The sequence below is a fragment of the Phocoena phocoena genome, chromosome 6 (genome assembly GCF_963924675.1).
Source record: "Phocoena phocoena chromosome 6, mPhoPho1.1, whole genome shotgun sequence".
Lineage (NCBI taxonomy): Eukaryota > Metazoa > Chordata > Mammalia > Artiodactyla > Phocoenidae > Phocoena > Phocoena phocoena.
This window is the reverse complement of record NC_089224.1, coordinates 34,325,884-34,348,002: the sequence shown is the minus strand read 5'-3', so window position 1 is coordinate 34,348,002 and position 22,119 is coordinate 34,325,884. Positions and strand designations below refer to the sequence as shown.

The 22,119-nt window shown below is 55.7% G+C and overlaps 4 protein-coding genes across 5 annotated transcripts; 2 read left to right on the top strand and 2 right to left on the bottom strand.

Annotated features, from left to right (window-relative positions):
- GALT (galactose-1-phosphate uridylyltransferase) lies at window positions 1-3,322 on the top strand. 2 transcript variants are annotated; one of them, XM_065878750.1, is made up of 11 exons: window positions 1-132; window positions 432-601; window positions 855-930; window positions 1,021-1,069; window positions 1,194-1,323; window positions 1,475-1,531; window positions 1,683-1,805; window positions 2,090-2,222; window positions 2,325-2,408; window positions 2,729-2,883; window positions 3,151-3,322. In XM_065878750.1, the coding sequence occupies exons 1-11, from the start codon at window positions 108-110 to the stop codon at window positions 3,229-3,231; spliced, it is 1,083 nt and encodes a 360-aa protein (XP_065734822.1). In that variant the 5' UTR covers window positions 1-107; the 3' UTR covers window positions 3,232-3,322. The 2 variants fall into 2 exon arrangements, with proteins under 2 accessions (XP_065734822.1, XP_065734823.1); XM_065878751.1 differs by lacking the exons at window positions 1-132; window positions 855-930; window positions 1,021-1,069 and having other exon boundaries at window positions 552-601; window positions 3,151-3,231.
- A 3,522-nt stretch (window positions 3,323-6,844) lies between these two features.
- IL11RA (interleukin 11 receptor subunit alpha) lies at window positions 6,845-14,156 on the top strand. Its single transcript, XM_065879248.1, has 13 exons — window positions 6,845-6,926; window positions 8,099-8,198; window positions 8,487-8,547; window positions 9,228-9,397; window positions 9,535-9,649; window positions 9,800-9,832; window positions 9,918-10,084; window positions 11,105-11,268; window positions 12,073-12,214; window positions 12,559-12,678; window positions 12,797-12,893; window positions 13,145-13,227; window positions 13,732-14,156. The coding sequence occupies exons 2-13, from the start codon at window positions 8,099-8,101 to the stop codon at window positions 13,746-13,748; spliced, it is 1,269 nt and encodes a 422-aa protein (XP_065735320.1). The 5' UTR covers window positions 6,845-6,926; the 3' UTR covers window positions 13,749-14,156.
- A 187-nt stretch (window positions 14,157-14,343) lies between these two features.
- Window positions 14,344-14,943, bottom strand: CCL27 (C-C motif chemokine ligand 27). The gene is made up of 3 exons (XM_065879517.1): window positions 14,874-14,943; window positions 14,598-14,733; window positions 14,344-14,404 (listed from the first exon to the last, which is right to left on the bottom strand). Exons 1-3 carry the CDS (start codon window positions 14,941-14,943, stop codon window positions 14,344-14,346), a joined length of 267 nt encoding a protein of 88 aa, XP_065735589.1.
- A 3,260-nt stretch (window positions 14,944-18,203) lies between these two features.
- LOC136124730 (uncharacterized) lies at window positions 18,204-19,229 on the bottom strand. Its single transcript, XM_065879518.1, has 4 exons — window positions 19,166-19,229; window positions 18,800-18,867; window positions 18,490-18,549; window positions 18,204-18,366 (listed from the first exon to the last, which is right to left on the bottom strand). The coding sequence occupies exons 2-4, from the start codon at window positions 18,844-18,846 to the stop codon at window positions 18,210-18,212; spliced, it is 264 nt and encodes an 87-aa protein (XP_065735590.1). The 5' UTR covers window positions 18,847-18,867; window positions 19,166-19,229; the 3' UTR covers window positions 18,204-18,209.
- Between the last annotated feature and the right edge of the window lie 2,890 nt (window positions 19,230-22,119).

Below are 22,119 nucleotides of genomic sequence, written 5' to 3'. Positions count from 1 at the left end.
GCGAGGTGAGCAGGTAGAAGTTACCGAAGGTATCTCCACCCGGTGGCCTCCTGGCGCGCCGGGGAGCGTGTCCTGAGCAGCGCCGGCAGGCGTCGGAGGCGGACGCCATGGCCACAACCTTCCGGGCGAGCGGTAACCGCAGGGCGGCCGGGACTCGCTGGGAAGCAAAGCTGAGCCCTCCCCTTCCTTAGGAAGTTGTCGTCCCTGCCCGCAGGTCGGCGCGCCCACCCGTCCAGGCACGCGCGGCGAAGGGACACGCCGGTGTTGGGGCTGCAGGCTGATTGGCGCTGGGAACGCCCAAGCTCTGGCCTTTAGCTCCTGAGTAGGGTGGGGACAACAGGGTGCATCCGAGCCTGGGCCTGCTGGTGGGTAAGACCCAGGGGAGAAAGGGGCATAGGGCTTTGTGACTGATCTTGTCGGTTTGCCCCCAGAGCATCAGCATATCCGCTACAACCCGCTACAAGATGAGTGGGTGCTGGTGTCAGCGCACCGCATGAAGCGGCCCTGGCAGGGGCAGGTAGAACCCCCGCTTCTGACGACAGTACCCCGCCATGACCCCCACAACCCTCTGTGTCCGGGGGCCACACGGGCCAATGGAGAGGTAAGTCTTTAGATCCTACATCTGCAGGCTGGGCCCGGGGGGAGTAGTTGCCCATCCACTGCCCTTAGAGCTTCTCTTCACCCTACAGGGGAGTGGCTAGCCCTTCGCCCCACAGTGGAGTGGACCTCTGGGTCATATCCCACCAAGTCTTTTTGACCTCAGAGTGGCCTTCTTCCCGCCTTGTAGCCTTGAAGCCCATCAGATGACTGGTGGTATGGGCCAGCAAATGCTTCTAGCCCATCCTTGTCTGTAGGTGAATCCCTACTATGAAGGCACCTTCCTGTTTGACAATGACTTCCCAGCTCTGCAGCCTGATGCCCCTAGTCCAGGTAAGTTGGATCTAGCTGCTGTTGGGGAGAAAAGAGGCTGGACCTTGTTGGGGGACTTCTGTTGCAGAGAGTGATACCCCTTTATCTTAGGACCCAGTGATCACCCCCTTTTCCAAGCAGAGGCTGCTCGAGGAGTTTGGTAACTATGAATTTCCACTCTTACACCCTTCAACCCAAGGCCTGGACTGAGCACTGGGGTTGGGCCCTGCCCCCAGCTCAGCGAGCCCTGTATCTCTGTCATCTCTCCCTCCTTTACCACCTAGTAAGGTTATGTGCTTCCACCCCTGGTCGGATGTGACACTGCCACTCATGTCAGTCCCTGAGATCCGAGCTGTCGTTGATGCATGGGCCTCAGTCACAGAGGAGCTGGGTGCCCAGTACCCTTGGGTGCAGGTCTGTGAGGTCGCCCCCTCCCCTAGATGGGCAGGGAGGGGGTGGTGCAGTTTGGTTTTGGGAAGTGGCATTTTTATTTCCACAGGTTGTGTTTCGGAGGGGTTGACTTGCTGTCCTTTTGGCTATAAAGCTCCCTACCCCTACTTCATAGATCTTTGAAAACAAAGGAGCCATGATGGGCTGTTCCAACCCCCATCCCCACTGCCAGGTATGTGTGTCAGGGGCTTCAGTGGATATCTGGACTGAGTCCAAGACAGTGTGGGGTGGGGAACTGGAGTAAGGGAAAACAGGAAGTATGCTAGTGATGTGGAGGCTTGGAGGTGAGGGATACTGTCTGCTCTTCTCCTCCCCCTTGACAGGTGTGGGCCAGCAGTTTCCTGCCAGATGTTGCCCAGCGTGAGGAGCGATCTCAGCGGGCCTATCAGAGTCAGCACGGAGAGCCCCTGCTAATGGAGTACGGCCGCCAAGAGCTGCTCAGGAAGGTGGGAGAAAGCTGGATCTTGTGTCCCCAGGAAGCCCGTAACCTCACCCCAAAAAGGAGAGGTGTGTGAAGGAGGAGGGTAGAAGGGAAGTAGCAGAGAGACTTGCTAGGAGGACATAGCAGTAAGCTAAAGGAAAGGTGATGATGGCTTAGACTAGGGTGGTAGTGGTGGAGTGGTGAGAAACCATCGGTTTCTGGGTACGTCTTCTCTTCTCCTTCCCTTGCCTATTTGCTGACCCCCCTCACACCCACCTTGATGACCGCATCTCCATTTGGTCGGCCTAGGACCGTCTGGTCCTAACCAGTGAGCACTGGTTAGTGCTGGTCCCCTTCTGGGCAGTGTGGCCCTTCCAGACACTACTGCTGCCCCGTCGGCATGTACGGCGGCTGCCTGAGCTGACCCCGGCTGAGCGTGACGGTGAGTCTCCCAGGTGGGACCCTGGGGCCAGGCTTTGGATGCGGATGGTTCTGGTGGGGCCAGCATCTGGGCCCCAGACTGAGAGTCAGGCTCTGATTCCAGATCTAGCCTACATCACGAAGAAGCTCTTGACCAAGTATGACAACCTATTTGAGACATCCTTTCCCTACTCCATGGGCTGGCATGGTGAGGCTTTTTGAGTACCCATATCTAACCCCAACACCATTTCTGGGCTCCTGGGTCCCAGCTTAGTGGACTGCAACTCCCAGCAGGCCTTGGAACACTTGCTGGGGAAGTGTTCAGGGCAGGGATGCTGGGACTGAGAGTGGAGAAGTGAACGTGGTGAAACTATGTCTCCCAGTGGGCTTTGCAATGCCTTGTCTCCTCTCTGGCAGGGAATGCTGGAAGATGTAGTTTTCAGGTACCTGCTATGGTCTGGGGGTAAGAGCTAGGCTGAAGAACTAAGAAAGGACCCTTCCCAACTATCTCTGCCTTCTTCCCACCAGGGGCTCCTATGGGATCAGAGGCTGGAGCCAACTGGGACCACTGGCAGCTACATGCTCATTATTATCCTCCACTCCTGCGTTCTGCCACAGTCCGGAAATTCATGGTTGGCTATGAAATGCTTGCCCAGGCCCAGAGGGACCTCACCCCTGAGCAGGTCTGGACTTGGAGCACCCTGGGTCCTTGGGTCCCCTTTTCCCTCCTATTTCCTCAAGGGATCCCAACAATCATGACCCTGAGAATCCCCACAACCTGGGTATTTCTAGGGACTCAGGAGCTGACTCCTTCATCCTCTGGCTATTCCAGTGGTCGTTCTCACCAGCCTCCCCACCCTGCATGCTCTCCCCCAGTGTCTAGCATCTCCTAGCACCCACCATTCTGGGCAGCCCTTACCCTCTCTGATTATCCGCTTTCCCCCTTTCAGGCTGCAGAGAGACTAAGGGCGCTTCCTGAGGTTCATTACCGCCTGGGGCAGAAGGACAGGGAGACAGCAGCCATCGCCTGACCACACTGACCACAGGGCCTTCTGCCTGAGGGAACTAGGGCCTAGGGTTTGGGCAGATGTGGGATCAATAAAACTGTGCTTCTCAAACTTTAATCACATATTCTAACACCAGAGGAGTGTGAACTCTGATCCTTGGGGGTCTGGGGTTAAAGGCCGAAGGCATAGCTCCAGCCACAACTTTTCTTTGCCAACAGATGTGCAAAAACTTAAGGGCACAACCTCCCCACCTCTTTGCCCCAAATCTCTGAACAAAATTAATACTCGTGTCATGTCTGGCTTTTACTCCTAGAGTAACAAAGGCATCCCAGTTTAAAATGGTTTTAGAAACCTTTGTTCTTGTCTTTGGCTGAGGCTTTGGGAAGGCCAGAGTCCCCTTCACTACCATCCCTAGGGTGTCAGCTCACCAAGCTTGGGACTGAAGGTTTGGTCGGAGTGGGTGAGCAGGATCCTTGTCCCATTGGTCAGTGGCTAGACCCTAGGCTCCTGGCCAGAACCCTGGCTTTGTGAGTGGCTGCAGCTTGGCTCTGCTCCAGCCCACAGAGGCTGAAGGGGCGGGTAGGGAACGTGTACGTGGCTTTGTGTCCTTGGCCTTTCCAGACTCCCACGTGCAGCGTGTATGCACGGGCTCTGTACACCTCTGTTGCCCCTGTGCCCCAATCATTGCACAGGGCAGAAGACAGCTCTGGCAGGGAAGGGGTGCCAGAGTTAGGAGCCTCAGGGCCATGGTAGGAGGGGATGGTTTCTGGAGTGACACTGGGTCTACCCCCGCCCCTCTGGAGCTGTTTCCCTGCCAAGACTGTAACTGTGGGAATAACAAGTCATACAACCCAGGAGACATGATGCCACCTAGGGTCCTCCAAACTTTTAGGTGAGGACAGGAGCTTGTGAGTAATGCGGGAATGGCCAGAACACTTTTTGTCTCCATTCTTCTCAAGGGAATTGAGTCTCTGGGAGGGGAAATCACACAAGGCTGGACAGTGATGATCTGACCCAGGAGAACCTTGGCTGCCTGCCTTCCGGTCCAGGATTCTTTCTTCCTAGAGACCCTGGAGGGTAAGGGTCAACTTGGAGTGTTACCCTGGTTTGGAAGAAGCTCAGACAAATGTACACATTTCCCTTGAGCCCCCATTGGCTGGGGAGTGGAACCCTGGATGGGAGACATACATAGCTACACACACACACACACACATACATACATACATACATACATACATACATACATACATACATACATACCTGATCCTACACCTTTTATTTGCCTGCATTTTGGAATCACCTGGGGAGTTTTAAACAGTACTGATTTAATTGGAGTGTGGCTTGAGAGTTTTAAAACCACAGTGTCCAGCGACGTTTGAGACCCACTGCCTTACAACCAGTCCACCTCCTTATCTGGAGTCAGGGGCACCTTCAGCTTCTCTGGTCACCTGCCCAGTAGCTCCTAAGCCACTGAACTTGAGGCTTTGTTTGAGGACAGCTGGGGGGTGGATGGGGCGGGGCCTGAGAGCTCTGGTCCTGCTGTCCCAGGAGGAGAGGCTTTCAGGCCAGAACCCAGGAACCCGGCTCCAGACTCGGTCCCCGGCGGCCTCCTCAGTCCCGGACGGGACAGGAAGTGTCCGGCAGAGGTGGGTGTGGGGGTGATTGGCAGTTGGAGGCTCCAATGGGTCAAGCCCCCCCTATTTCACCCCTCTCCTTCCATTGGTGCCTGGGCGGAGCCGCCCCACGGCGTGCCCCAGGGCGGCAGGGAGTAGAGGCCGGGGCAGAGGGTGAGGACGGAGGGCGCTGGCGGCGGCGGCCGCAGAAGGTGAGGCCTGATGGGGCCGCGGGTGAGCTCGAGGGAGCCTTGCCAGGGGAGGGCGGGGCCTGGGGGTGTGGGATTTGAAGGGCCCGGAGTGACTGACGGAATGTCAGTGCGTGCGTGTGTGTGTGTGTGTGTGTGTGTGTGTGTGTGTGTGTGGGAGAGAGAGAGAGAGAGAGACTGCAAGGCTGTGTGTGACGCTGTCAGTGTGCGAAACTTCGCAAGTGTCGCTTGGTGAAACTGTCAGCTAGTGTGACTGCGGGTGTCGCTGTGCTGAGGCTGAGTCTGCATGTGGCTGTGCCTGTGTGGGATTATGTGTGTGTGTCAGTGTGCAGTTTGCGGGCAGAGACCGGGTCGTGCGTTTGTGTGTGTGTGAGAGGGCCTGTGACCACATCAGCGAATGTGTTTTGGGAGGGTCTCTGCGGAGTTTGAGACTGTATCTGACAGTGTGAGAGTGGATAGCTGGGTTTGCGTGTGCCAGTGTGTGACTTCAGCATGGCAGAGGAGGAATGAGACTTGCACTCGGCGTGTGTCCTGTGTCCTGTTAGACTGTGGAGAAGTGGAGCTGGGTTTGCATTTTGGGGACCCACTTCAGTAGCCAATGGGACTGACCTTTCTACTTAGTGGCCAGGGTAAGCAGACCATCCCCAGCACACTTGGCTCTCCCTCCTTCTTTTAGTGCTTGAGAATCCTTGTCACTGGTCCAGTGCTCCTTATTTTCTGTCTCCCTGTCTGACTCAGTTTCCTTATATTTCTTTTTCTCTCTCTACTACTGTCTTCCTAGAGCTAGTGCTCTGTGTGTCTTCACACTTTCGTCTCCCCAGGTATCTCTGTGTATCTGCTTTTTAGTCCTGCGTCTCATGTTCTCTGCATCTCTGTCTCTCTCTGTGCCCCTGTGCCTGACTCCCCTGTTCACCTTTGTCTCTTTGGCTACCTGGGGGCCTGAAATGGTGATGAGATGGGGGATCTGCCATGCTAAGAGCTCCCTGGAAGAGGGGGCTTACACTATGATGAGGAGTTGCTTTTAGGGAGTGCTGTGACCCCCCATCCCAGGGCGGAGTGCTAAGTGTGTGTGTTTGGCTGTGCAAGGAAGAGGGAGATGTGTGTCTGTGTGTGTGTCTGGGTATGTGTAAATGTTTAAGTGTCTGAGCCTGGGTGAGGATGTCTGAGTGTATCGGTGTAACTGTGAGTGGCTGTGTCTGAGAGTGTGTGTCTGAGGGTAAGTGTGGGTCTTGTGTATCTGGCACCAAGGGACCAAAGGCATTTCCTGGTGCTGGGGCCTGAAGAGTAGCGGGGGAGGTGAGAAATGGCTGGAACGTCCAGGGGAGGGGGAAACTGGACTCTTTGGCTTTTCTTTATATCCCCCAACATGGGGCCCTCTTCCCCTTAAAATACAGACAGCTGTGCCCTAAGGAAGTATTTGCTGGGGAGTGAAAAGAGTGGGAGCACGAGTATGTGTCTGCTTTTTGACTTGACTGTGTCCGCGCGTGTTCAAGGGAGTATCTCTGTTGACTGTGCCTGGGGAGTCCACGCGTGAATGTGCCTGTGTTCTGCTGTGTGAAAACACAGGAACCTCTTGCTGACAGGGACACAGCAGCTCTCCTTTCCCTCTTGCTGTGCCTGGCTCTGCCCGTGGCTTCCTTTCCAGACTCGGGGGAGGCCTCTTCCCTTCCCAGGGCCTTGGGTGGGAGGGGGTGGGAGAGTAGGAGGGAGGAGAAAGGAGAGAGGAGGGGGCCTGGCTAGGGGTGGCTAAGCTCCATGGCCCAGAGGGGCGGGGGCAGGGAATGGGAAGGAGGGGACGATTCTGGGGTCCCAGAACTGAGTAGAGCTGAGACGGGTGCTGTAGCTGGTGGGAGGAAGTCCTGGAGGCCATGGACACTCAACCACTGGAATCATCGAGGTAGGGCAGGGCTGAGCAGGGTAAATGCGGCCGGGGGGCCAGGGTGAGCCACTAGACACACTCAGACAGACACGCAGAGGTCGCTGCTCAGCTCTACCTGGGAGGGATTTGGGCTCTCCCTCTTCTGGAGCCCTCGCCCAGGGCCCTTTGCCCATCTGCACCTTCTCCCACACCCCCCCTTCCCTCTTCCCCACTGCGTTCCTCATCCTGCTTTCTCCCATCCAGGATTCCCTCTCTCCTAGCACCTCCATCCCCCGTACACACATGGTTGGTTACCTTTTTGGCCTCTCTGAGATCCTGCTGCCCCAGCCCAGCCCTTACCTCGTTGAGCTCTCACTGCCTCCCAGTCCTGATCTCTGAGCATCTCTTTGTCCTGTGGCCTCCACCCCAGCCTCCTGTTCCTGCAGCCTCCCAGCTTCTCTCAGCCTCCTCTCCTGTCCCGCCACCCTGTCTCCATCTTCTGGCTCCTCGCCCACCCCCAGCCTCTGGCAGCAGTCAGGGCATCTGGATCTGCTTAACTCCACAGCCTCAGCCTGCACCCTAGCCCCATCCGGCCTCACAGGCTCAAGACCAGCAAGATTCCAGAGTCAGGCCCAGATGAGCGGCGCAGAGCAAGGAGCCAGGCCCAGGCGAGAAGAGGCTTGGCAGCCAGAGCAGGGCTAGGCCTCATGGCAGGGGTACAGGGTGGGCTCAGACCCACTATGACAGTCCCACCCCAGGGTGATGAGGGCTGCCTCAGGTCAGTCAGAGGCAACGACTATCCCTGGGCCAGGTGGGATGGACACGGAATTTCCAACAGCTGGATTGGAGGAGTTAATGGGAGTGACTGAGCCATTGCCAACACTTGGTGCCAGGGGTGGGTGCCAAGGGTGGTGCGGGGGGCGGTGCTGGCACAGTCTGTCGCCTCCAGCTTTTGTTCTGGGCCCTAAGCCCATGACTGAGGAGGGGGGGTGTGAGGGTGTGTGTGCGTGCGTGTGTGTGTACTCACACAGAGCGCTGGGCGTATGGTGGAAAGGGGACCTTACATCAGAGCCCCCAGTGATGTCTGATGTCCTTACCCCACTGGGCACCTGGTTTCCTCCTAGAAAGCCTCAGTCTGGAAGAGGAGGAGGCAGACTTTAGCCTCCCATCTTGGGAATGGGGGATCGCTGACCTTGCCTCTCTCCCCACAGATGAGCAGCAGCTGCTCAGGGCTGAGCAGGGTCCTGGTGGCCGTGGCTACAGCCCTGGTGTCTGCCTCCTGTCCCTGCCCCCAGGCCTGGGGCCCCCCAGGTGAGAAAAACTCTGCTCTATGACCCAACTCTGACCTGTGACTTGCCACCATGACCGTGGCCCCTCTCATGCCTAACCTGTCATCCTCCCAACCCCTGAAATCCAATCTGGCAACATCTCTCTACCCTGCTCTCTGACCTCTGTCTCCAGATTATAACATGATGTTTTGACCCCATGACCCCACTCAGGTTTTAAAAGTCCACCCCTTATCCTGTCACTGTCACAAAGTGTGGGGTGGGGTGGGAGAGAGGGAAAGGAAGAGCCTCTGCTCAGAAGTGCCTTCAACAGGGGTCCAGTATGGGCAGCCTGGCAGGGCCATGACGCTGTGTTGCCCTGGAGTGACTGCTGGGTAAGTGCTCCACCAGCCTGCTGGGCTGACAGGACCCATTCACGACCCATTTCTTGACCTTGCCCAGTCCTCACACCCCTCCCATCCTTGCCCCTGTATCTGTAATCCTCACCTCTTTGTCTTTCTTAACCCTCAAACCATCCTTATTCAACAGAACATTCAACCAACATGTATTGAGCACCTGCTAAGTGCCTGGTCTATTCTAGGCCCTGGGATGCAGCAGTGCACAAGCCAGGCAAGATGCCAGGTAGTAATACCTGCAGGGCAGAAAATCAAAAGAGAGTGAGGTGGAAGAGGGTAACTGAGTGACCACTTTTTATTGGTAATAAGGGAAGGCCTCTCGGAGGAGGTGACATTGAAGCTGATTTCTGAAGGTTGGGGTATAAGCAAGCATTCCTGACAGGGAGAACAGCTAGTGCAAAGCCCTGAGGTGGGAGTGAGCTCCGCACTCTTGAACCAAAAGAGGCACAACCTGACTGGAGTGCAGTGGGGGAGGGGGAGACAGGAAGGTGATGAAGAAGGAAAGGAAGGCAAGGGCTAGATCACCAGGGGCTTTGTAAGCCAGCAAAAGGAGTTTGAGCTTGACTGCAAGCACTGAGAAGCCAGTGGACAGCTGTGACATGGTCGGACTCATAGTTTAAATCTTCCCTCTATCTGTCATCATCTCATCTCACCCCCAGGGCCCCGGTGTCCTGGTTTCGGGACGGGGAGACAAGGCTGCTCCAGGGACCTGACTCTGGTCTAGGGCACGAACTGGTCCTGGCCCGGGCAGAAAGCACTGACGAGGGCACCTATATCTGCCGGACCCTGGATGGTGCACTTGGGGGCATGGTGACCCTGCAGCTGGGCTGTGAGTTGGGGAGGGAGTGTTGGCGGTAGCAGTGATGAGACATGGGGCTCCTGGGGGAATCCAGGCCCTGAGTAAGCCCTCTGGGATGGGTAGGGGCTGGGAACTTCTTGGTCTCCAGCTGCACCCTCTGCCTCTAGACCCCCCAGTCCGCCCTGTTGTCTCCTGCCAAGCAGCTGACTATGAGAACTTCTCCTGCACTTGGAGTCCCAGCCAGGTTAGCGGTTTACCCACCCGCTACCTCACCTCCTACAGGTGTGTGCATGATCGGTGTGTATACCTATATGTTTGGGTCTTTAGCAAAACGTGGGTATGGGAGGTAGGTAAGGAGGTCCTAAGGAAGGCCTGAGAGAGAAGGAGGACCCTCCTTTCCTTCCTGACCTCAGATGGCCTCCTCCCTGCCAGGAAGAAGACAGTACCAGGAGCCGATGGCCAAAGGTAGGACATGAGGGGGAAGCTGGGGGCTCTAGCTGGGTACCACAGTGAGCATTTCCAAAGCTGAAGACCACATCCTCTCCCCTAGGATGAGTCCATCCACAGGGCCCTGGCCATGCCCACAGGACCCCCCAGGGGCTGCCCGCTGTGTGGTCCGTGGGGCAGAGTTCTGGAGCCAGTACCGGATCAATGTGACTGAAGTGAACCCCCTGGGGGCCAGCACACGCCTACTGGATGTGAGCTTGCAGAGCATCTGTGAGTACCCACTCCTAGAGCTCTCCCCAAATCCCTACCACAGAGACCCCAAACGGACCCCAGAGTACAGGTACCCCCCAAATTCAGAACTCTCCTTCCCTGAGCTCCCACATAGCTCCCTCCCAACGTAGACCCATTTCGGCACACAGATGGCCCCCATGGAGACTAAGAACCCAGGGAGATCAGAGCCCAGGAGGCAGGCTTACATCAGCTTCTAGAGACTGCTGCCACTATCCCCTTCCCTACTAGTCCTTCCTGGCTGCCTAGCCCCAGTGCTGCCTCTCTGCTTCTATGCCTTGTGCTGAAGGCACTTCTGTCTCATGTCCTCCCTGCCCAGTGGAAGCGGGTCACCAAAGCTCTGGCTGGAATTTGGGCCAACTCATCTTCCTTGGATGGAAAGCAGAATCACTCTTTTTTAAAAAAATTTATTTATTTTATTTATTGATTTTTGGCTGCATTGGGTCTTCATTGCTGCACGCGGGCTTTCTCTAGTTGTGGCGAGCGGGGGCTACTCTTCCATTGCGGTGCATGGGCTTCTCATTGTGGTGGCTTCTCTTGTAGCGGAGCATGGGCTCTAGGCGCACGGGCTTCAGTAGTTGTGGCACGCGGGCTCAGTAGTTATGGCTCGTGGGCTCTAGAGCGCAGGCTCAGTAGTTGTGGCACACGGGCTTAGTTGCTCCGTGGCATGTGGGATCTTCCCAGACCAGGGCTCGAACCCGTGTCCCCTGCACTGGCAGGCGGATTCTTAACCACTGAGCCACCAGGGAAGTCCTAGAATCACTCTTTAACTCACTCAACAAACATTTCAAAAATCCGTCCTCAGATCTTAGCTTACTTTATAATAGGGATGACAGATAGGTCCTGTGCCTAATGGATGATCAAGCTTAAGATTTCCCCAGCCTCCTTGGAAGTGCCTCCCCTCAGGGACCTTTAGGCACACACCCATCTTCCCTTGGGAGGTGGTGGGGAAGGGATGAGTACCTGTCTTGTGCCCTGAATTTGTGTCTCCACTGCCCCCAGTGCGCCCTGACCCACCCCAGGGGCTGCGGGTAGAGTCGGTACCTGGCTATCCTCGCCGCCTGCGTGCCAGCTGGACGTACCCTGCCTCCTGGCCCCGCCAGCCCCACTTCCTGCTGAAGTTCCGGCTGCAGTACCGTCCAGCACAGCATCCAGCCTGGTCCACGGTGAGGCCCTTGGAGTGCGTCCCAATCTGGGGCTGTGGGTCCTGTCTCTAGTTTCATGTTCCTGGGTGTTCTGCGTGACCAGATCTGGCAGGTCACTGACGCCCCATGGCCTTCCCCTACAGCGTACTCTCCGTGGGCCAGGCCTTGTGCTGGGTGCTGGGGTTGTAGCAGAGACTGAGGGACCGAGCCTCTGCCCTGCAGGGCTGTAACTGATCTCAGCCCATCTGTGGGAAGACAGCAGTGATTTTTTAAAAATAACTTTTCTAGGAAAAGGAGTGCCTTTCAGCCAGAGGCACAGCCGCATACAAACACTCATATACTCAGATGTGGATAGAGGTGAAGTCCCACATCTGGAGATGGCAAAGATTGGCCAGCATCAGGCCTGGGGAGCCGCTGCCTCAGACAATAACCAATATTTATTGAACACCATCTGTCTGCCAGGCACTGTGCTACACATTTTACATGTATTACCTCATTTAGGTGTATTCACCTCTATTTTACAAATGGAGAAACTGAGGCACAGAGAGAGGTCCAAGGTCACTCAGTAAGTGGTACAGCAAAGATTTGAACCCAGGCAGTCTGAAGTCACAGCCTGTCTACAAAACCACTGTGCACTTTTGTCTTCTGAACACTAGGTGTAGACCTGACACCACCAGCCACCTACGTGGGGCCCAGACGGCTGCATCAGGCTGACAGGGACAGGACTGGGAGGAAGGGGTGCTCTTTGCAGACTGGCTCTGGGGGGCAGATAGGCTGAGTGCTTATAACCTGGATAACGTGCCGACGAACCATCTGCACTGCCAGGTGGAACCGTCTGGATTGGAGGAGGTGATCACGGACGCTGTGGCTGGGCTGCCCCATGCCGTGCGGGTCAGTGCCCGGGACTTTCTGGACGCAGGCACCTGGAGCGCCTGGAGCCCCGAGGCCTGGGGTACTCCGAGCACCGGTGAGAGACAGAGCCTAGGGAAAGGGCAGAGGCCCCGCTGCCCAGCATCTATCGGCGGAACTGCAGGCGCTACGGAGCGGCGTGGCAATTGCGGCCCCAGGCTTCACCTGTAGCTGCCTGCAGCCCCGCCCTAGTTTAAACCCTGCCCCAGATTAAACCCCGCCCCTCAGCCTCCGCCCTTCAGCCTCCACCCCTGCTTACATCCCCCGATGCTGGCTCTGCCCTTTCAAGCTCCGCCTCTGAGGCGCCCCTGTGTCCAACCTGGCCCTGGCCTCGCCTGGCGGGCCCTGGCCTCCGCCCCGACCCCGCGTGGATAGTTCTCCTCAGGTCTCTTCTCCCTCCAGGACCCCTACCGAAGGAGATACCAGCTGGGGGCCAACAACACGCGCAGCCAGAGGAAGAACCTCAGGTGGTTAGCCCTGCTCCCCCAAGACCGTCCCTCCTACCAGACCCGCGGCCACTTGGTGAGCTTGGGCAGATGGGCAAAGGTGGTAGAGGATGGGAAAGCCCCAGAGAGAAGTGGGCACCGAGTTTGGTCAGGCAGGCTTGCTCTCACAGCTGGCACGTGACCCTCCTCCTCAGACCACAGAGACGTCCTGGAGCAGGTGGCTATGCTGGCATCTTTGGGAATATTCTCTTTCTTGGGACTGGTGGCTGGGGCCCTGGCACTGGGGCTCTGGTAAGTGATTGCCATTGGCCTCTCATCCTCTGATCCCACACAGGGGCTCTGATACCCATAGACCACACCCGTTCCCACCCCTCATGACTGCACTGAACGTGTCTGATTCTGGAACCATTCCTCCTCCTTCTCCCACCCCCAACTTCATGATTCTCACCCTTTCCTCTCTTGACCCTTTACTAACAAACCTTTTTGGAAGAGACTGAGATGCCCCACATTGTCAGGGAGACAGCTTCCTTTTTGTGCTCCAGGCTGAGGTTGAGACCATGTGAGAAGGATGGACCCCAAAAGTCTGGGTTCTTGGCCCCGATGATTCCGGTGGACAAGCTTCCAGGTGAGTATGACCTCTGGGAGGTTTGGACTTGGAGATGTGTGCCCTCATTTTGAGTGTCTGGATTATGAGCCAGGTGCCTTAGTCATAAGGGTTTTGGGAATCAGAGTTGGGTCTCCTCATTCTTGTAACTTCTGGACTCAGGGATGGGCCTTTCGTTCTTGAGTCCCGGGCTCAGAGTTGGGTCTCTTCTGTCTCTTGCAGGATACTGGGGCTCCTAGATGGATTCCCTCCTCATTTTCAGGGTATTAGGCTCAGAGCTGGATATCCATCCTTATTCTTGGGATGTCTGGATCAGAGCTGGATCCCCTGCCTTATTCTTGACGTGCCTGGGCCCAGAGCTAGGTCTACTCCCTCATCTTCAGGGTATTGGGGCTTACACAGAGGTGGGCTCCCCTATTCATTTTTGGAGTGTTGGGTTCAGAGCAGGGTCTCCTCCCTCATTCTCAGGGAATCTGGGACAAGATCCAGTCCTACTATCTCCCTTGATTTTCCTCCTTCTTCTAGGAGTCCCAAACCTGTAGAGGATCTTGGAAGGCTTCAGCTGATTCCACCTATAACTCTGTCTTGCTGGTGTGGATGGACAGACAGGTGGAACCCAGGCAGGACAGTAGATCCCCACGGAGTGGGGTTCTCAGCTGGAAATTCTGTTTGGAGCTCATTTCTATGAGACTCTGTGTTCCCAACTTGCCAGCTGAAAGGTGCCTGGACCTCTGGCTTCATCTCAGAGTTGGCAGTCCACCTGAGGAATGTGTGTAGATGTGTATGTCTGTGTCCATGTGTGTCCACGTGTATGTGAGGCAGGGAACATGTGTTCTCTGCATGTATGTATATAGGTACCTGGGGAGTGTGTGTGGGTCCTTGGCTCTCGGCCTTGCCCCTGGCGGGGGTTGTGAAAGTGTGAATAAAGAGAATGAGGAGGTTCTTCTGTTTATTGACATGTCTCACAGCTCCGGATTCGGGACTCACAGGAGAATACACAGAACTTGGAGACCACAGTCAGAGACTACTGGGCGATGCTACTTTATTATTTTGGCTACTGGGGGCCCAGGCCCATTTTCCCTATCTCCAAACTTGGTTGGGCAGAGTCCCCTGGAGCCTCTTCCCTTGGCAGTCAAATCACAGAGTCAGGCTGCGGTTCTGGGGGTGGATGCAGACGCTGCGTCGAGACAGGTGAAACCTGGCAAAGGGAAGGTCCAAAGCCATGGTCGTAGCTTGGAGATGAGGGTAAGGCCCAGGAGTTAGAGGCAAAGGCCAGATGAAAACCTGAGTTGGCATCAGAATTAGCATTTGGGGCGGGGTTGAGATCAGCATCAGGGGTTGGGACTGAGGTCAGAGTCAGGGGTCAAATCAGGGGCAGAGTCAAAGCTCACAAGAAGGCCTGGAGGTGACAGTCCCCATCAGCTTCCTGAAATTCCACTCGGATGATGTTCCTCAGTAGTTTGCTTGAGAGTGGCTGTCGGTAGAACTGAGTACAGCATGATGTAGTGCTGGGTGCCAGTGGCAATGCTAGGGGACAACAGGACCATGTGTTCAGAGGGCTTCTGACCCTAAGCTCCATCAGATAGCTGGAGGCTGGGCTTCCTGGGCCCCTTTCCCTGCATCCCATTCACCCAGACCCCTGGCCTTCTAGACCCCCAAACACTCACCTCCTCCAGGGTCTGGGCTTAGGAGCAACAGTAGCAGCAGGAGGCTGCTGGTGGGCGAGGGCCCCTTCATGATGCTCAGCCTGGATACTTCCTTCTTTCTCTGCCTCCTTCCCTACCTTTTATCTGGGTGCCTTGTACCTGGGGCACCAGGTGAGTCTGCGGCAGGTGAAGATGTATTGCTCATCCTGTGACACTCCTGGGCCCTAATTACCAGAGACCCCTGTGCCACAGACCCCCTCCTCTTTTAGGACAGTAATTTCCCATGGGCTCCTAAATCCTGGGCAGAGAAGCTGGGGAGGGGGATTGTGCACATGGGGACTGATGGTACAGTAACTGAGTAAGGGCGGCCAAGGATCCACAGTGGCATCCAATGATGGACATTAACACTCACATACTCATGGTTACACATTCACAGTCACACCTCAGTTACTCGATCAACCTCACATGGTCAGACAACCCCAGATGGAATCATACAGTCCCAGTTATACTCAAAGTTCCACTCCCACACGGTTGTGTTTACACAGTCGTCCAACCACACAGTCACACTAGCACACCCAAATTCTGATGGGGGAGTTGTGGGTGGGCTGGGAGCAGATGGCAGGCCAGCACCAACTTGCCTTCATTTCCCCCTGCCTGCTTCCTGCTCTAGCCTGCTTGTCTTATTAGGAAAAATTGATGGGAATGGCTCCCTAAAGCAGGCCCTTCTGACTGAGGAGGAGTCTTGCCTGGGCCAGTCACATTCAGACTGCGAAGCTGGGAGAAGGCCCTTTTTGGTGGTAATGGGTTGCCTTGGGGATGCTGAGGTGTGGGTTGCTTTCCCCAGGAAGATGAGATAGGGAGGAAGGATGGGGTGGATAAGGAGGGCAGATGAGGGAAGATAAAAGTTCTTTGGTGCCAGGTTGCTGCTGTCCAACAGGTAAGAGACACAAGAAATCTTACATTCCTGTTTTAGCCTAGTCCTGTCCCAGACATGCCAGCCTCTTACCAGCAGGGGCCTGGGGTTTCCAGCCCCTGGCTTATTGAGACATCAGATTCAAGAGCTCAGTTACCTCTCCTTTGTTCTATTCAAATGCCAGTTTCTCTCTATCGTGGGCCTGGAAGAAACCCCCCCTCCCCAACCCCTACACCCTCTGCATCCCATCCTCTTGCTAAAGCCCCGACCTCCCTTTACCTTCCTGTCCCTTCTTTTTAAATCCCATATCCAGCCCTCACCCCCTCTTCCCCTAGCCACCCCCCTCCCCACCCAATGCAAAACTATTCATCATCTTCCTCCTCCTGTCCTTTCCAGGAAGCTGGGGACAGCCTAGTGTGGGGGCAAGCTGCTAAGTTTAGTGCCCCTGGCACCCTGAAGAATTTCCCACTCCTGGTCTGGAGATTTGAACCCTCTGTCCTGCTCTATATTTTAAACATAAACTGATCATCACCCAGTAATCCAGCCCTTATCTGGTTGTTGCAGGGGTACCTTCTACAACCTTCTGCTCTGTCACCAGCTACCCTCTATGGGGCAGGCCTACTCTTGGGATGGGGACTCACACCTCCCTGGGCATCCTTCTGCTGCAGGGCGGCTGCAGCAATCAGGAGCGACCCTAAGCTCAGAGAGTAGGGACTAATCCCCCTCCCAGGCTGAACAACTCGAGCTTCTCCCGCTCCTGTCCAGGGTAAGGCTTGGGGGCTCCTTCCCTGGAGCTTGTCTTGTGGATACTCAGGAAATCTGAGTATCCTGAGGGATTCTGAGGTGTAGGCCCAGGGCTGGACAGGGTACTCTTTTGTCAGGGTTCTCAATGTAGACATTGTGAGGAAATGCCTCAAGAGCCTGGGTCCATTCTTGAAGGTGGCCACAACCCAGAGGTCACTCATCTTGAATTTCTAGTACCAGAGGCCTTAGGGTCTCTCACCCACCCTCCAGTCTGGACTTGTACCCCAGAGCTCGGGTGCACCCACTGAGGCACCATCATCTTGTCACAAATCTTCAGCTGGCTGGCTGTCACACACTTTGGAGTCTTTTCTGGACCAGTCAATCCAGAGGCCTGGGAAGGAAGAAACAAATTCTTCCAGGTATGCACCCATCTCTCCCCTTTGGCTTCTCCAAAGATAGGGCCAAGTCTCTTTTTTTTTTTTGTGGTATGCGGGCCTCTCACTGTTGTGGCCTCTCCCGTGGCGGAGCACAGACTCCGGACGCGCAGGCTCAGTGGCCATGGATCACGGGCCCAGCAGCTCTGTGGCATGTGGGATCTTCCTGGACCGGGGCATGAACCCATGTCCCCTGCATCGGCAGGCAGACTCTCAACCACTGCGCCACCAGGGAAGCCCGGGCCAAGTCTTTTTCCCAGCTACAACCTGCTATGGCAGGGTCAGCACCAGGCTGGAAGTTACCTCTGACCCCACCCACAAACTGGGCTGTCCCTTTAACTTAATTCTGTGGTGCCCTCCCTGGTGCTGGGGCCAGTCCCTAACTGAAAGCAGACCCACTAGGAGTCCCTGACTCTTCATCACTTCAGGAGCTAGTGGGTTTCAGCCCAACTTGGTGACAAGACAGAAAGGAAAGGTAGGTAGGGAGCAGTGGCCCTTGGGTTCTCCTAGGGAGGTTACACTTTGGGGGGCTGATGCCAAGTATCTATGTACCTTTGTTTTTTTTTTTTTTGGCTGCGCTGTGCGGCATGCGGGATCTTAATTCCCCAACCAGGGATCGAACCCATGCCCCCTGAAGTGGGAGCATGGAGTCTTATCCACTGGACCATCAGGGAAGTCCCTGATGCCAAGTATCTTTAAACTTGGGATCCAACTGGAGGAGCCAGAAGCTGGGGTGTTAACTGTAGGAAAGAACTCCAACAGTTCTAAGTCATTCCCCTATGGCAGGCCGAGGGTAGCAGCTTCTAGGAATCTTTCCCTCCTCTCACAGCCTACTTCCTACAACTATGGGCTTAAAATATTTTAGATCCACTCCCAGGAGAAGATTCTTCAGGCACCTGGCAAAGTCCTGTCTAGGAGGAAGGTGGAAGCGGAGAGCTGGGATTGTGAGGATTTATGGATGTGGGGACAAGGCTGGGAGGAAGATAAAGCCAGGATTATTTAGCTCCCTCCATACAGGCCACTCATAGAGATGAGTGTGTGTGTGGTGGGGCGGGGGGCTTAGGTGGTGGAAGGCAATCACTGGTAGTAAGGGGAGGCCTGACCCTGATGAGGGGCCCTTAGGAATAATGGGAGCCTGGACACGGACTGACACCCTATCAGGGACAGAGGCCCTGTCAATACGGAAACAGCCGGCGTGGAGAGGGGCTCCCAGCCCGAATGGCGGCAGCGGCGGCAGAATCAGGAGGGCAGGACGGTGGCTTTGGTTTAAATCTTTAATGCACCAGATGGCTGGGCAGTGGCAGCGGGGGTGCGGCGGGGGAGGCTGCGACCGGAGCGCTGGGGAGCAGTGCCCAGTCCACTTGACAGACAGCTCATCAGGCCCCGCAGAGGCTCCAGCTTCTGCTCCCGAGGGTGCGCTGAGCTGTGGGGCGACCCGACACAGGCATGAGGCGGGGCGGGGGCTCCCGGCTTCCCCGCGATCGGTTCTCCCGAACTGAGCCTCGTCCATGCCCCGGGCGGGTCCGCGGTATCGCAGCCCCCTCACCTCCGCTCCCTTCGCCACATGCGCAGCCAGGGGAAAAAGTAGAAACAGCCCCAGTAGATCCTGCAAAGAGAAGGCAGAGCCGGGCGGGGCGGGGCGGGGCTGACCCCACCGACTCCGCCCCTTGGACGCCTCGCCCCTCTCGTGGAAGGCTCCGCCCCGCCTTTTAGAGGCGGTTCCTCCAGCCCACGCCCCCTAAGAGGCCCCACCCCTCCCGCTTCTCCCGCCCCAGAAAACTCGCGCCCTCCCCGCCCCTCCCCCACCACCCCGGAGCGGCTAGGTTCCTCCTCCGCAGAACCCCGCCTCCACTCACTCCTCCTCAGCCTCCAGCGCCACCTCGTATCTCCTCAATCCCGACATGTCCTGGGTTCCGAACGTCTCCTGGGGAGCGGCATGATTGGATCAAGGATTCCCCAATCCCGGATCCCCTTCTCTGTCATTCTCTGGACCAGTCTGACTTGTTCTCGGGTAATATGAGACAGGTGCCCCCGGGAAAACTCAGTTGCCACATCGGGACAGGGTAGGATTGAAGATTTGGGAGGCACTAGACGTTAAGGGATTGGGAGGTCGGGCACCTCGGGGGCATGGGGCATTTAGGGGGTTAGAGCCAAAGGCCTTCGAGGTCATGGGGCTGGGATATTTGGGGCCCCGGGTGAGGATTTTCGGGGATTGGGGTCACCTGGAGGGGGGCTGAGGGGTCGACGCAGCCTAAACGCCCACCCTCCCTGGCTCCACCCCGGAAACAGGCCGGTACGTTACGTCACAAGGACACCGTCACGCACTAGGGGTGGGGCTTACCTATTACCCGGAAGGGGCGGAGCCAGGGCATTTCTTCAGAGGAGGCGTAGTCCAGAAGGTGGAGCCAGAGCCTATCAATAAAGGGGTGGAGTCAGGGCTTATTACTAAGAGGCAGGGCACGGACCCTCTTTTATAAGGGTGGGGTCAGATTTCGGAGCTCCACCCTGGGAAGATGGAGACCTCAGCACCAGGCAGTATGAAAAGAGCTTTGGGACGCTTCCAGTACTCTTTTGCCATCCCCTCTCCTCTCTGTCTTCTTGGCTTCTGCTCTGACAATTGCCTTTCTTGTTTGCCCCATTCTATTTTTATGATTCTGGGCAGAGGAGGAATAGGGCTCCAAAGAGGGCCCAGTCTAGACAGGCCAGGCTATGGGAATACGCGTTGGCTGAGTGGCCTTGGCCAAGTCACTTCATAGATAGAGGGTCACAGCCCTTCCTCTCTGAGCTGAGACCTCCTTTCTTGTGATTTTTGTTCCTGCAGTCACTAATCAACAAATATTTATCGAGTGACTACTATGTGCCGGGTGATGTGCTTGGGCATGAGGATACAGCAGAGAAGACAGGCACAGATTCTGCCCTCAGAGAGCTTGTCATCTAGGTTGGAGGGGGTGAGGGGAATCAAAAGAGACAATAAGATCACTACAATAGACGAAGCTGACTGGCTGGGGGCAGTAGGGTGTGCTTTGGTAAAGCCAAGAAAGAGCAATTAACCCGGTGTGGGAGGTTGGAAATAGCTGCCCTATTTGGTCTGGGGAGGGGGGAAGGGAGCCTTGTGGCTGGACGGTATGGGAGAGAATGACCAGAAATGAGTGAAGTAAAAGTTCCGTCAGGCTGAAGTGTGGAGAATAGATTCATCTATCCTCTTCCCACCATCCCACACTCTTTTCCCCTCTCATACCTATCTTCCCCTGCCTGGGCTACATACAGACAGGTGACAGACAGATCCATGGATGCCAGTGGGAAGCATTGCAGTCTGACCATGGAGAAGCTGTGCTTCCACCGCACTCACCCTCACACTCACTCTCATAGTGACACTCCTGCTCTGCTGCCGCTGGGTCAAGTCTGGTGCATGGGAACAGGAGGCCTGGTCCCCAGGGCTTCAGTAATTCATATCCCTTCACTCAGATGCAGGGCTCTGTCTGTTGTATACTAAAGAATTTGGCTTTTGTCCCTGTTCCTGAGAGGGAGACTCTAAATCTTTGGAATATCTCAAGTAATACGCGTGTCTTTGTTATCTATGAGCCCCTTGGGTCACACCTGAGTTGATGCTAAGAGATGAGGTGACTTGGGATGAGGCCTGGTCAGCAGAAAGACCAACCATATCATTGCAGAATTGGGGCTTTGAGCCAGTCCATCAGAGGAGATCAAGTCATGTTGCCAACAATTCATTCATGCCTGTGTATGAACTCTCAGTAAAAACTCTGGACACCAAAGCTCGTGGAACTTCCTGGTTGGTGAACACATTGATGTACTGGGAGGGTGACATGCCCTCTGTGTCTCCATGGGGAGAGAGCATGGGAGCTCTGCACTGAGACTCTCCTTGTGTGTCTTTTCATTTGGATGTTCCTGATATATATACTTTATAAAAAACTAGTTGTCAGGGCTTCCCTGGTGGCCCAGTGGTTGAGAGTCCACCTGCCGATGCAGGGGACACAGGTTTGTGCCCCGGTCCGGGAAGATACCACATGCCACGGAGCGGCTGGGCCCGTGAGCCATGGCCGCTGAGCCTGCGTGTCCGGAGCCTGCGTGTCCGGAGCCTGCGTGTCCGGAGCCTGTGCTCCGCAACGGGAGAGGCCACAACAGTGAGAGGCCCACGTACAGCAAAAGAAAAAAACAAACAAAAAACAAACAAACAAAAAAGTAGTTGTCAGTATAGCACTTCTGAGTTCTGTGAGTCATTCTAGTGAACTATTGGACCTGAGGGGGGTTTGAAGACCTCTGGACTTGTAGCTAGTTAGGCAGAAATGCAGGTGGCCTGGGGATCCCACTTGTGACTGGCATCTCAAGTGGGGGCATTCTTGTTGGGACTGTGCCCTTAAACCTGTGAAGTCTAACACTAGCTCTGGGTTGTTAGTGTCTGAATTGAATTGCAGTACATGAGTTGGTAGCAGAATACCTTTCCACTGAGTGCACTCCCCACTGTCTCCATCTATCTAGAACATTTTTTCCCTTTCATAACTCCTTAGTAGTCTCCCTGTCCCCATTTCCCACTCTTTGTCTTTAGCTCTGAGAACCTCAGCACTCAACATTTTGGACAAGGGAAGGGGGTTGCATTGTCCCTGTTAGGGGAAGGTTTGCAGTGTCGTCCTCTTGAAGGCATTTGAACATCAGTTTTAAGCCTAGGGGTCAGAGCTTGGTTCAGGATTAGAGGTCAGAGCAAGGTGGAGGGGACCTCCCTCTTTCCCAGGTTTCCCCTTACTCCCACCTCTTCTCTGTGGTCCTAAGACTCCTGGAGTGGGAAAGATGGGAACCAGCTGGTCCCCCAGATTCCCTGAGGACAATCACAGGTAGCAGGGTAAGGCTGGAGAAGATCTCCTCCCAGGTCTTCCTAGGCCTATCACAGTGACTACACATCCATCATCTGAGACCTACTCCTCTCTTCGACAAGCAGGGCTAAAGGGAAAGTTCTTTGGAAGCAGGTCCAGCTCCCATATCTCACATCTCAGGACTCTAGGGCTTCACCCTCCTGGCCCAGCCAGTACTGTCCCTCTCCCCTATTATTTTCCTGTGCCCCAAACTGAGTCAGAGAATTATCGATAGCATGAGGGGAACCTGGCTTAAAACACCCCCTTCTGCCATGCCTTCCCTATCCTGGGAATTGAGAGGGGATTTCTGA